At 37.0% G+C, this 14,992-nt stretch overlaps 1 protein-coding gene across 10 annotated transcripts in view; it reads right to left on the bottom strand.

Moving 5' to 3' along the window:
* SMARCA1 (SNF2 related chromatin remodeling ATPase 1) overlaps window positions 1-14,992 on the bottom strand; it is a 734,807-nt gene that overhangs the window by 661,270 nt on the left and 58,545 nt on the right. For 3 of the 10 annotated variants that reach the window (XM_045788732.2, XM_045788683.2, XM_045788692.2), the window contains 2 exons: window positions 6,177-6,287; window positions 4,318-5,056 (listed from right to left, as the gene is read on the bottom strand). In XM_045788732.2, coding sequence (XP_045644688.1) covers window positions 4,985-5,056; window positions 6,177-6,287 — 183 coding nt within the window. In that variant the 3' untranslated portion in view covers window positions 4,318-4,984. Of the gene's footprint in view, window positions 1-4,317; window positions 5,126-6,145; window positions 6,288-14,992 lie in introns of those variants that run through there. The other 7 variants (XR_015723364.1, XR_006777961.2, XM_087859788.1 and 4 more) reach the window with 4 other exon arrangements.

The raw sequence follows: 14,992 nt of genomic DNA, 5'->3' as shown, positions 1-14,992 counted from the left end.
TTGGTCTCTACCATTAAAGGAGATATATTAGCTCAAAACTGTATTCATGATGGGAGGTAGACAACTGCACATACATGGCACTCACCATCAACCTTCCATGGGTAAATGAAGATCCTCAAAAATAGACCACAAAATTTGGTAGTCCTATATGGACAAATTCTAATACCCATCTCATGGGAAGAAGATGAGAAATTAACCAAGCATGTCTTGGCAATAGGAAGACAAGGTTGAAAGTCCATGGAAATACACAGCTTGAATCTGACTACAATGGCTTAGATGAAAGTCTCCCCAGTGGGAAAGTAATGTATCAGGAAATGGACAAATCATCAGGTCACTAGGCCAACAGATGAAAAAGCCTAGTATCACCAGGCTGTTGTAATGGCTATATGCCACAGTACAGGGAGAAAGGCCAACACTTGGCCCAGTTATCTAAATGGACCACTGCTACAGGAAAGAGGCACTAACCAGCATGGAGAACACTTCCAGAGACCACAGCCTGGGCACTAGCTTTGGCCTTACCAAAATCTTGGGAACCCTTTAACCTCTGCCTAATGATAATTCCCAATGCCATAAACTGTTGGTTTATGAGAAAGTTTCCTTTGTTTATGGAGAGAAATCAGAACCCAGCATTTGTGCCAGGGCAGAATATCCCAGATGCAATCATATTACCTATTAAGTGTCCACATAGGAGTAGACCTTCTAAGAACAGATCAATGATATACTGTCCAGTCATTACTCTCCTAAACATTATACCTTTTAATGAAATAAGGGCTAAGAAGAACTATGTATACAAGGTGAGTGTCTTAATTTGGGTTTCCTCAGAAGCAGACCCTGGGTAAGATTCTCATCCAAGTAGTAGTATTTAGGAGTTGACCCCAGAAAATATCCACAAGGGAATTAAGTGATACAGGGAAAGAAAAAAGTCAATAAAAAGTATGTCATCAACACAGCTACTACTTTGAGTGACTGGAGCTTAATTCCACGAGTAAACTCTGGGGAACCCTATAGATCACATACCTAAGAGAGACCTTATTCAAGGGGTAAGAGTGTTTGGGTACTTATATACCAACGCAAATTAGTTTTTGGTTGAGAGCCACTCAGAGGTGTTAACCCTCTAGCTCTCCCAACCTATCGTACAAAGGGTAGAAAAGCCTTCCAAGGCCTCTGATAAAGTTCTCAGACAAAGCCCCTAGACAAAGAGATACTGGCAATTAGAAATCAGCTAGAGCACACAGAAATGATAAGCCTGAGGGATAGGGGACATGACAAATAGCATTAGTTACATGTATTTGAACCACATGAAAATCTTACCCCTTGTCAATTGGGGAGGATAGCTTAGGCAGACTATATGAAGGAGACATGGAATAGAATACTGATGGAAGTTTGAAATTTGATGACAACTTGAGGATTTCAGGAGTTGATAAGAACAGCTAGAGAGAAAGCAATGTGGACACCAGCACTATCATGGGCCTTGAAACTTGCACAGGAATCTGAAATAGCTGGCTGCACTGGCTACTGCACCATAGAGGAGGAACAATAGAGCACAGTGGGGGCCTTTGTCAGTAATTGGGAAATAATAGCATTTTATTTTGGTGACAGTAGATAGTTCCACCAGTTGAGTACAGGCTTTTCAAACTGAATACCCAGCAACTAAGATAGCTGCAATAACTTCTCTTAACTAGGAGGTCTCAGACAATGAACCAAATCTGGGGGCATATTTCATAGGAGAATTGTGAAACGCAACAAGTACCCAGGTTTTCCATATAGCATAACCACTCATAGGCCATGGAGCCAGCAGAAAAAGGAGCTGTGCAGTAAAGACTGAGATACAAATGGCTATTATGCAAATGAGATTACTGAGCTCACCACCTTCTTTTGATTCTAAGGGAATTAGAGCCTGAGTACCCAATGGATCAAGATAGATGCTTTCCAAGTGCCTCTGTGGGAGGATTATTGGGAAAACCTATTCACCTCTTGTCTTCTACAGAGGTCTTGAGTGAAGAAAACACTCAGGGTCCCTGTTCTTCTACTCACTTCCGTCCTTGCACATTCTGAAGGAATCAGGTAGGGTCAGATTCCCATACAATCGACTGGACCATTTCTGCCGGTGGGCTGGATCATTGTACATTTATAAGATTGTATTCATGAAAACACACTCTTCTGCTTCCTCTGGCCTCCAAGCAGCTGGTAAACTGAATGTCCTGCTCTTTCTCCCCAACAGGGCAGCCAGGTCTAGGGCTACTACCCCATCAGTCTCAGCCCCTTGTTTGAAATGGGATTTCTTTCTCAGGACTTTTAAATTGTCTATCATACCTTAATTTCTCTGTGGAAAACTAACAATAAAATAGGTTTCAAATACAGACTCGGGGCATTTTGTATCCCCAACATCGTATTATTTGGACTGTGCTATCATCTGGTGTTCACTGTATGGGCCTCCTTGGTAGGCTCTGTTCAACAACAATGCTGTACATAATCTAAAATGAGAAATAGAGTAGGTAGTGAATTTTTCACTAAATATAGTGTGGTCTTTACATCAATGTCCTGGATAAAACCGTTTCACAAGTTTCTGAGGATGACACCAGAGGTATTCATTGAACATCTTGGAGAGCTGAATTTCCTTTCTCTTTGGTCCAAGAAAGTCTCATAAGAGCCATGATATGGATCAGGAAAATGGCCCCATGAAAAGGCTGGAGGAACTTACCTGTAGATTTCCTCCCCTAAAGCAGATAGTCACATACAGCTTAGCTATTAACCCCTCTGGGTTAACAGAAAATGAACAAGCAGAGATTGTTAAATTTCCATTAAAGAAGTTTAAAGATCCTAATTGTACCTGCTCCCACCCTGCATCTTAATTCCTAAGAAAAGAAACGCTGAACTGATTGATCAGAGTCCAAGACCCTCACTGTTTTTCAGTACACAAAACTTTAGGGTTTTAATAAAACCCTCTCAGGTATCATTTTCTCTAGCCCAGGTAACTATAGCGTTTAAATCTCAATGAGTAGAGAATTCCAAGATTTTATTTTGGGCTTAAGAGCTCTGGATTGAAGTTTGGAGCCAAAGCACCAGCTACTGAAGTATTACTTTGCTTACCTTCACCTCTTTGTGGACCTTACAGAAAGGGTAGTAAAGTCAAGGACAGATTTGGGTATTTCTTGGTCCCCTGATCTAATATCATCCTGACTTCATCACTTAATAGCACCTCAATTTTACCCCAACTTCCAACAGAGTACAAGACTCTAAGTCCTAAGAGTAGAAACAGTAAAAGGAGTCCAATCAGGAGCATGGCAGTAAGAAATATGAAATCTAGACAATGAATGATGACTTGGAAGAGTCTAGCAGACAGTGGATTGTCATTCTAGATCCATTCCTAGGTTTCAGAACCCCATGAGAAGACTGAGGGTGTGAATTTCACAGCTACCCAAGTTTTGCCAGTGACAGAATCAGATAGGAGATGCAAAGGATTTTGGTAGGGTGAGGGAGCAACTCTTCAGTTATCCAAACCTTGTTTTGATAACTAAAATCACTGTCCTGCATTCCCAACTTTACTTATTTACTATGTGTTTCATACTAGATTCCAATCTGTTTTCCCTGTTCCCTTATAACCTGACCTCAATTCTGATTAATCACATGCCTACAGTTCCATGTGAGAGACACAGGTTCTTTTCTGAGCCAACAGGCCCTGTGGCAGAGGCAGTAATGTAAAACATTCCACTTATTCCCCTACATTTGCCAGCCGTCTTTCACATACACAGGACCATGTGACTACTTTGGGACAATGAAATATAAATGGATGGGACATGTGTCACTTCTGGATCTAGGTAATGAAGAACCTACATGAGATTCTTCAGCCTTTCTCCTACAACAGCAGCTGAAAAGGCCACATGTCCCAGATGGTACAGCGACAATACAAAACACTGGACCTCAGTCAGCCTGGAACCTCGGGTGACTGTGTGGAACAGGTCCCCTCCCATTCTCATATCCTTCTGACCTGCGTGGAATCTGTAGTGTGCTTAAGAAATAAACTCTTGGTGTATAAAACCTCTGACATTTTGAGATTGCTTGTTATCCGAGCATAACTGTATTCCTATAGAAGCCAGACCCCCTTCTTCTACATGCATAGCACTTATTTCATACTCTTAACTCAGTTGTTAATAAATTTACATGTTATATCCAGACTCCTCTGAACTGGCTCTATGGAACAGAAGACCACGCACAAGTCAGCAAGCAAAGCTTTAACTTTCAACCAAATACATAGTAGTGAACAATACAATTCAATAAACACAACTATTTTTCTACTGCACAAAACACAGGAAATAATTAAATTTCTTATAGACATTTCTTTATTATATTTTCCCACTTGAATATTTAGAGAATAATTTAAATGTAACGCATACTGACAGCAAGCACAGTATCAAATATTAGTTTTTTTTTAATATTTTTCTGTTCTCACCCTTTATTCCTTTAGGAAAAAAATATTTAGATGACCTCAAAAGAAACAATTATTATGCTAATCACAGTATGCAGTAACACATACAAGCCCATACTCAATAGAAAAGAAAGCAACAAAGAAGTGAAAAAGTCTTTCTCCTCAAATCATTTTAATTCATTTTTCCACAGCCATATAAATTTAAAGTATGAAACAACAATAATACAGCTATAGAATCTAGGTTCTCTTTCAAAGCAGCGGCATATAAAACATAGAAAAGCTAAAACCTCAGCACAAGCTTCAAAAGAACAAGGACTGAGAGGATTTTGATGAAGACATGAAATGCACAAAATACAGTACACAAAAATACTAGAATGCATAAAATATAAAGCTACACATTTCAGGTAGAAAGCATTGTAAAATATATAAAATATGCAAGAAATCAAAACCAAAGAGATTTTTCTTAGAGTACCATGAATACACTGGAACTGGCAATTAGCATTTGAAGATGGGAACAAGAAAATAGCAGTTTCCCATTTAAAACTTTATTTCTAGGCTTTAGGATTTCACCTTCTTGACATCCTTCTTTCCAGAGCTCTCAGTAGCTGACTCTGCTTTTCTTTTCTGTGACTAAAATGGAAACAGATTTAATGTTCTGCTCCAATATGCACATTTTTAAATGGCCCAACAATGTTAAATCTAGGATGTAAATGCATTAAAAAAAAATTTTAACATGAATATTCACTTAAATGTTATACTCACAGTTAACGTTCTATATAGCCCGACAAAATATATAACCCAATGTAAAATAACCTTCAAAGATTTTTTTTTAAGAAAAGACATAAAATACCCATCAAAAATAGTCAGCAAATGTCTACTTACACATGGTACTATAAATGTACTCTCATCTTAAAGAACTACTTAATACTTAAAGTTTTTGGGCAAAATGCTATTTATGAATGTATTATTTTTAAAACCGTATGATAGATATTAAGAAAATATCATATTTCATATATTCTATGATGCTCATTTCTTTTTCACTTTATTCACTGCATCCGAAATCAGGATGCATCTTACAATTGATGACAATTTGGTTACTTGGCAGCAGTTTTACTTAGTGGTAACATAAAATAGTGCTGTGTCTTACAATAGGAAGCATCTTAAACTTGATGAAATATGGTAGTTTACTTAACCACACTCAAATAATATGATCTATTAAAGAATATTTTAAATTGTAGCTATACAAGGCAACCTGACTAGATTAAAATCAAGTCATCTTATTATTCAACAGTTAATTTATTACCAAGTAAACCAAGTAAAGCTTTGCTGTCTGCTCAAAGTTCTCATTTGTACTCATAGTTCCACAAAGATCAGAAAACTTATATGATCAAGTCAGAACTCCCAGTTTCAACCTCAGCCCATCCCATCCCACCCCACCCCTCTCCTACTCCCCCACGACAACCAGAGTCTCAATTCAAAGGACTTTACTTGCATTATACTTCTACTTAAAGTCATGAGGCATTTTTTTAAATACTGAGCCCTGTTACTAGGGATTTCCTAACCATATGTTCTATAAACAAACAGGGAATGCAGTTGTAGCGTACCCTTTTTCTGTCAAAAACAAATTAGCACTTCATAAAAACAGTTTTTATAATAGGTATCATGTGGCATTAAACATAATATAGGCATTTTAATTATGTAAAAAAAAATGAGATCTACCTAAAAGTTAGGAAAATGCTGAAAATTTTACCATTGGAGTTTTAGTTGCCCGTTTCTTCTTTTCTGCTCTCTCTCTTTCCTCAATTTCCATATTTTCTTTCTCAATCAATGAAATCAGAGTATTACAGCGTCTCTGGAATTCCTAAACCAAATAATAAAAGACTTTTAATTTCTGCAACTGAGGCACAATCTTTAAAAAGTAGTAATTATTTAATGGTATCACTTCTGTAGTATAGAATTTCTAAAGTTGGTGTACTTCAGACGGTATTCATACAGGATATTAATAGATTCCACCAAAAAGATGGGGGGATAAATGTCATTCAGTGGGTGAATGGGTAAACAAATGGTGGTCTATCCATGCCATGAAATGTTACTCAGCAATAGTAAGGAAATAACTATTGGTACACACAACAACCTGGATGAACTTGAAGTGAATTATGCTGAGTGAAAACAGCCAATCTCAAAAGGTTATATATCATATTATTCCATTTATAGAACATTCTTGAAATGACAAAAGTTTAGGAATAGAGCACTTATCAATGGTGGCCAGGAGCTAGCAAAGGTGGGAGAGTGCATGCAACTATAAAGAGCTAGCATAAGGGAGTGATTACACAAACCTACATGTGATAAAACTGCACTGAACCACACACACACACACACACACGAGTGCATGTATAATAAATGAAATCCGAATAAGCTCTATGGATTGTACTAATACGGATTTCCTGATTGTGACCCTGTACTACAGTTATGCAAGATGTTACCATTGGTTAAAACTTGGTGAAGGGTGAATGGGACCTTCCTATACATATCTTTATAACTTCCTGTGAATCATTTCAAAAGTAAAAGGTAAGAAAAATCACATAAACAAAAAAAGGGGGGGAATGTCCTATTGCCAAAATAAGTTTTGGAAGTATTCAGGTTACAAATGTCAAACAGATTTCCTTATTCCAGGGCTTCTCAGAGATTTAAGTTCCTGACGAGCACCGTCAAGCACTAGGTGGGCGATGTAGAATGCAAGCAGTTCCCAAAGCTATTCAACCAGCAGAAATCTCTTCTCACAGGATGTCTTGCGGGATTAGAGTTCTGAGGAGTGTATCTCAGGAAACAATAGCTGAAAAGATTTTGCATTAACCTTGCCACTACCTATATTTCACTGCCAGCAAATCAATACAACCAAATTATAAACGGTTTTTATGAATGTATGGTGAGCATTAAACATATGATTCATTAATATAGGTACTCATACATATTAACCCTGTATAGTCAGCTGTATTTAAAGGTAAATCATAGATAAATAACATTTTAAAGTATTCCTGTATTCTTTTTCTGTATAAGCAAAAATGATACATACAAAATAGCTACACACACAAATGAAAATGCAGGTTTATTGGTAATTAAGAACCCCAACAAAAATATGGCCAAGGTATAAGAATAGAAAACTCACAAAAAATTAAAACACCCAAATATTTAAAAATTTTTTCACTGAAACTAATGGTCAAAGAAATGCAAAGTAAAACAATGCCATCTTTATCAAATTGCCAGTGATATGTGCATGCACGTGTATGTGGTGTACAGATCCAGTGTTGGCAATAAGATGGGGATATGGGAACTCTGATTCACTGATGATGGGATGCCAATGTTACTGCCTGTTACAGACTGCATTTTATCCCCCTCCCCCAGTTCATATGCTGAAGCTTAACACCCCCACAACAATGTGACTATGTTTGAAGATAAAACCTTTAAGGAGGTAATTAATGTTAAATGAGGTTGTAAGGGTGGGGCTCTAAATCCGACAGGACTGGTGTTCTTATAAGAGGAGGAGGAGACACCCAGAGATACTTCTCTCCACACTCATACAGAGAAAGGGCCATGTGAGAACACAGTGAGAAGGCACCATCTACAAGCCAGAGAGAAAGATCTCACCAGAAACCAACCCTGCTAGCACTGCGATCTTGAACTTCCAGTCTCCAAAATTGTGAAAAACTTCTGTTTAAGCCACCCCATTTGTGGTATTCTGTTATGGCATCCCAAGCAGACTAATACACTACACCTTTCGGGGCACCTGGCTGGCTCAGTTGGTGGAGCATGCAACTCTTGATGTCAGGCTGTGGGTTTGAGCCCCACGCTGGGTGTGGAGGTTACTTAAAAATAAAATCTTAAAAAAAATACACTATACCTTTCTAGAAAGCAGTTTGGGAATATCAATGAAGCATCTAAAAATTTCCTCTTTTGAACTAACAATTTCACTCCTAGAAACTTAATGTAAGGAAATAAGAGATGTATACAAAAATTTTCAAAAGAATGTTTGGAGAAGTATTATTTTTAGCAGGGAAATACTGAGAACTAAATTTTTGATCATTTGAAAATGGAGGGGTACCTGGGTGCTCAGTCAGTTAAGCAACTGCCTTTGGCTCAGGTCAAGATCCCAGAGTCCGGGGATCAGGATCGAGCCCTGTGTTGGGCTCCCTGCTCGGTGGGGAGTCTACTTCTACCTCTCCCTCTGCTCCTCCCCCCACTCGTGTGTGCGCTCCCTCTCACTCTCTCTCTCAAATAAAATCTTTTACAAAAAGAAAATGAAATACACAGACACATCTTACTGTATACATGTATACAGAAAAACAGCTGAGAGAATAGTAACTACCACATTACAAGTGGTCAGCAGCAGCTATCTCTGAAAGTAGGTCCAACACTAACTTTTATTTTCATTTTCATACTAGACAGTATTTTCCAAATTTTCTGCAATGAACATTTAGGTCCTGGGCAACCTATAATGCTTTTAAGAAATGGCAAATGGCTTTTTAATACAGCTTTAACTTTCCAAATACAAGCCAGAAAAATGACATACAACATAGGAAATGATACATATAGAAAGATTATCAACTATTCAAGCATTTTCTACTTTCTAAAAATTCAAACCCAAAGGAGGCAGAAAACTGTCTATCCAGAAAAACAAATCCTCCTTAATGTTTTAAAAATATTACTATTTATTAAAAATAACCTTACAAAACCCTGCTACATTAAAATTTCTTCTGCATCCCCAATTACCCAAGGTTAAATAATTTAGGAAAATAGCATCCTTACTCACCAAAACAATAGTGGTATCTTTACTATGCAGACAATATTCTTCATAGCTTCATTCAATAACACACATACAAATTAAACAGCATGTTATTCAATTTATCTATTACAAAAAGGGCTAAGTTGACCCTGATGAGATTTGATTGTTGGTTTCTAGGGTGACTAGACAGAGTCTTTATGTGAAGCTGATTCTTGAATCATTAAGCTATACCCTCTGGCTGTTATTATTCTCAATAAGTAATAGTTGCCAGTGACTGCAGATATCTTTAGATAAATGTTCATGGTTCTTATAGGTTATTCAGGGGAAAAAACTAATGCTTTTGAGATTATCTCAATATGCAGGGAAGTAGAACATCTCCAAATAATTATAAATAGACTGTATAATAAGTTCTTACCTTCGTTCCTATTAACATGTCACTAACTACTCCAGACACAGAAAAATACCCTCTCAAGAGAAAGGCACCAAGGAGTGGAAGAGTGTGGATGTTACCTTCCTAGCATAGGTAATGTCATTTTCTCTACAAATACCAACCCCATTTTTCATTCACATGCTTAAGCACTGCCTAACTAAACAGATGGTATCATAAACAGAACACTAGCTAAAACCAGAAATTACAAGGTGAAAGGCCAGATTACCAATAAAATGGTGATTTGCCTTTTGAATAACTGACTACAAAAAGTTTCATATCAAAAGCACCTCATCTTATATGATTTCTCCTTTCACATCCATATTCTCCTAAATTCTTATACCTCTTTACATTCTTATGTTCCTGGGGTTACAGGGAATGTTTCATGTGGTCTCAAACTATTTCCTCAGTTCTGTGGTCTAATTATCTCTCTTACCATTTCCCAACACTGGATTTAGGATTGAAGTTGGAGGGAGAAAAATAGCACACAAGAAGAAGAGAGAGGATGCAAAAACAATTAAAAAACCAAAGAGAATAAGAAAATGACAAATGGATGTCAGTTGAACATCCGACTCTTGATTTTGGCTCATGATCTCACGGTTATGAGTTCAAGCCCTGCATCAGGCTCTGTGCTCAGCATGGAGTCTGCTCGAGATTCTCTACCTCTCCCTCCCCCTCTGCTCCTTCTTCCCCCACACTCTCTCTCCCTCTCATTCTCTCTAAAATAAATAAATAAATCTTCAAAAAAAAATAAAAAGAAAATGACAAATGGAAAACTGGTGTTAGTATCTGTGGCAAGAAAATAAAAGTATTGTGTTCATCATGTGTGGGAGATACTGGATTTTTAAAAAGTTTAACAAATTTCTTCAGGGCAGGACTTCTCAGAGCTTTTAGTACTCTAAAGTAGATTGGAAGCATCAAGGGCAAGAATCAGTATCAGAGTTTCCCAAATCTATTTGAACACAGAACCTGTGTTCTGCATATCACAGATTTGCATATCCTAAAACAACGCTTGGTCAAAACCTATTTGGGAGATGCTGTCCAGGATAAGAGTGACAGATAAAGCTAAGTTTGGATCAAAGGACAAAGAACCTAGACATTAACAGCAAAGAACTTTGGAATTTTACTTAATTTAGCTGCCAATAGGATCTCATTAATGGAGTTTTGAGCAGAAGTAGTGATGTAATCAAAAGTGTATTTTGTACTAGGAAATCTTCCCTTGATACAGACTCTCAATAGTGTGAGTTCATAAAATCACAGACTCTCAAGATTAGAAAGGATCTTTACATTTCATTTAAGTGGATGCCGAATCCATTCTACTAGGTCCTTCCTAGTTAGTTGTCTGGCCTGTCTGAATTCTTCCAACAACAGGACTACCAATAGACTACCTCCCAAGGTTGTCTATTCTACCTTTGGACAAATTAAAAATGTTCCCTAATGCAATGCTGCCTTATACTTCCCACAATGGGTTGTAGGTCTAATTTTTGTAGTCACAAAGTACAAGCTGATTCCCTCTTCTGTCAATTCTTCCAATATTACAAGGCAGCTCTCATGCCTCCACCATACCACCACCAGACCTCCCAAACACCTCTTTTAGGCTAAAGAGCCTCTCCCTTTACCCATCCTTCATTTAACACTTTTCTTAAAGGACTGTATAGTACTTATATGTACCATTGGTTATATAATTTCTTTCTTTCCTTTCCACCTTTCTGACACCATCTTTTAACCAGACCGCACATCTTTTCTGTGAAGAACCAGATAGTACATATTTTCGGCTTTCCAGACCACACAGTCTGTCACAACTACTCAGCTCTGCCACTGTAGCATAAGGGCAGCGGTAGACAATACATAAATGAATGTGTGTGGCTGTGTTCCCATAAAACCTTACTTACAGATATTAAAATTTGAATTTTGAATCATTTTCACATGTTACAAAATACCTTTTTAATTTTCTTCTAACCATTTGAAAATGTAAAAATTCTTGGTTTACAGGCCTTAGAAAAACAGGTCGGGGTGGGGAGCTGTAGTTTGGCAAACCCTGTTTTAAACTATAGTCTTTAGATTTACTTTAAACAAATTATGCTGCCTCGGTTTTCCACACCTTTCTAATGGTTTATGAGTTCATTCAATGCAAAGTGATCCAAGTTTCAACTTTTGAATACTAGGATATGTATCTCCACCTTTATTTAATAAATGATGAAATGTTTGCAATGAGCAGCACTGCCTCTTACTATGCGGTGAATATCAATCATACCAGGCACCAAGTTCAAATATCCTTTGCCCCAATACTCAGCTTCAAAGCATCAATTCAAAAGGCACAGAAAGCATCAGTAGACTTGAAGTGACTTATTGAAAGAGATTAAAGAGGCTCCACATTACATTTCCTATGTACTAAAATCCTAGACACTAAGCCTACCTAAGTCTGAATGACAGAAGGTCTGTGCCTGTTATAGTTCAAAGTCAAAAGCAGGTGAATGAACAAGGGCAAAAAAATAAATAAATAAATTGCACTCCAAATCCGCACCTCTAAATTTGTAGTTAGTTTTATAAAATCAGAATTTTCTTCTACAGTTCTTACTAAAACAAAATGGGTGTTTTTCTCCTTTGCTCTTTTATTAACTCCGCATACTTCACTTCCAGAATCAATACTTTCAACTGTACATTCTATGGTATATTTTCCAGGTTCTTTGTCACTTTTGAACCTCTATCATACTTCAAAAAAGCAACAGCATTCTTTTTTTTTTTAAGATTTTATTTATTTATTTGACAGAGATAGAGACAGCCAGCAAGAGAGGGAACACAAGCAGGGGGAGTGGGAGAGGAAGAAGCAGGCTCCCAGCAGTGGAGCCTGATGTGGGGCTCGGTCCCAGAACGCTGGGATCACACCCTGAGCCGAAGGCAGACGCTTAACCACTATGCCACCCAGGCGCCCCAGCAACAGCATTCTACATTAGCTCTCAGGGCCCAAGCATACTGGCAGTTAAATGGGAGTTAATATTCCAATAAATATATCTTATATTTCTCAAACAAGTATCAAACGTTATGATACTTTTAGTTAACTGCTGCCACTTACATATCATTATTTATAAAATGTTATTGCCACCTCTTCATAAGATAATACATAAGTAAAAATACATAAAATGGACTCTTGTTAGTGCATTTATCATATTTCAGATTGTTAGAACAGTTCAGTCTTAAACCCAACACTATATTTGCTAATAAAACACATGATATTTATAACAGGCTATTCAAACTTAGGAAAAAATAAAAGCTTCAGGGATGACAGCCAAATAAAATCTATTGTTAGAAAAAGGTAGACAAAAAGAAAAGAACTCAAACTCATTGCTATATTTCTTTACTTTCTAAGTCTGATCCAACTGTAGGAGTTTATGAGATAGAAGCCAACTGAAGTACAAAAGTTCCATGCTCATTTATTCACTGAATGCCTACTTTATGCAAGGTACTATGCTGGTCCCTTTAGATATAACCAATTGTACTTGAAGGTTAAGAGAGCAGCAGTTAAAAAAAAAAAAAGGACTCTGGGGCAGATGGTGATACATTAGCCAAGGGGAGGGAAAAAAAGGAGGAACAGAGGAAAGACAGAGATATAAATTTGGGAATTATCAGCCTGTGTGGTAACTGAGGTAGACATTTGCCCACTTTCACAGAACAGCATTTCTAAAATGTAAATCTGATAATTGTCACTGCCCTATTAAAGTCTTTCAACAACGCCCCCCATTTCCTATGGACTAATGACGGAAGACTTCTGTACAGCAGACAAGGCCCTTCGTAATTTGGCCCTTCCATCTCTTTCCTCGTCTCCCAATACTTCCCTACTCACACTGTACCATGCTAACCTACTTGAAATTTCTGAATATGCTGTGCTTGTTTATACCCTTGCATATGCTGTTTCCACAACCTGGAATGTAGTCCCATGGCCAACTACTAGTTTTTCAAGACTCGGATCCAAAAAGGATCTCTTCTGGGAAACCATTCCTCTAACCTAACCCTCAAGGCAAAGTTAAGCACTACCTCTCCTGTACATGCCTCTGTATAGAACCTTTTTTAAAATTAAGGCTGAAAAGGAACACTTTAGTCTTTTAGATGCATGAGGAACATTACCCCTATGAGTATAAATATATTTTGTTTTTCGTGTTTTAATAATACTATAATCAAGAAGAACCCATCAATATATTTTACAGTTTACCAATTTTAACAATAGTGTATTAATTCATATTTTCACATTTCATTGTAATGCTCTAAGATATCAATATTGGCTAACATCACACAATTAAGTACTAATATATAAAATAAAAAGTCACAAGCAGCATTCTGTATGAAATTTCCTAGACTACGCTGCATAAGCAACAAAAGAGTTATTGCCACTACGGAATAAGTTGGAAATTTTTTAATTCAACTTTCATTTTTTTAAAGTATCTATTAAAAAATCCTCTCTAACTGGACAGATAATTTATAAAATATCGTGTGCCAAACTAATAACCTAATTAACATTTACTGTCACTGATAAATCTATAAAAAAGAAGCTAATAAAAAGCTATAGCAATATTTTCTAAAAAGTATTTTTCTCCTACAATTCTAATGAGGAATGTCATTGTCTTAATTTTAAATAAGGAACACTTTCATTAATAATAAAGTTGTGATTTGAAAACCAACACTAATAACATGGAATTTTCATTATATTGTATACAACAGTGTATGATTCTTTCTCTGTGATGCCTTCAGAAAAATTCACTGAACTACCTAAGGAAGGGTAATTGTAAACAATTCATTAGTAATACTTTGATTCAACTCCAAGGACATAACTACAGGCAATGCGCACACAGCTGCTTGAGAGAGGAAAGAAAAACGCTCCTCAGAAGCTAAAAGGCAAGACTGCTTTTTGACTAAAATTAACAGTCAAAGCAACCCTGCAAAGGATGCAATAAATGATCATATCAAGAAATGTTCTTTATCTCAGAGAGTTAAATTCTGCCTGTTCTCCTATAAGTCCTTAAAAGGATCTAAGCAGGTCTAAGGAATTACTGATTAAACTTTGGGTATTTTCCACATGTCCTTTCCAGTAAACGTCAAATAATGTGCTAGATCTTTTGGATCTCTCAGATTCTTTTCAAATCTCCCAGTCACGTTAAGTCTGTCACTAACTGAATGGAGATAATACCCTGAAACTCAGTCCCTAAAAGGAATGGCAAAAAAATTAATGAGCTAATGTTAGTAAACAGATTGGTAAGTATTACATAAAGGATACTATATAAACACAGAGTATTATCATTTCCTCTTATAGTCACCTGGTAAAGGTCCTTTTAATTCTGATCATCTTTGAATGTCCTAAGACTAAGAC

This window comes from Ursus americanus, chromosome X, assembly GCF_024610735.1.
Source record: "Ursus americanus isolate L20-20 chromosome X, mUrsAme1.1.p, whole genome shotgun sequence".
Taxonomy (NCBI): domain Eukaryota; kingdom Metazoa; phylum Chordata; class Mammalia; order Carnivora; family Ursidae; genus Ursus; species Ursus americanus.
The sequence above is the reverse complement of the archived record's forward strand: the minus strand, read 5'-3'. Positions and strand labels throughout refer to the sequence as shown.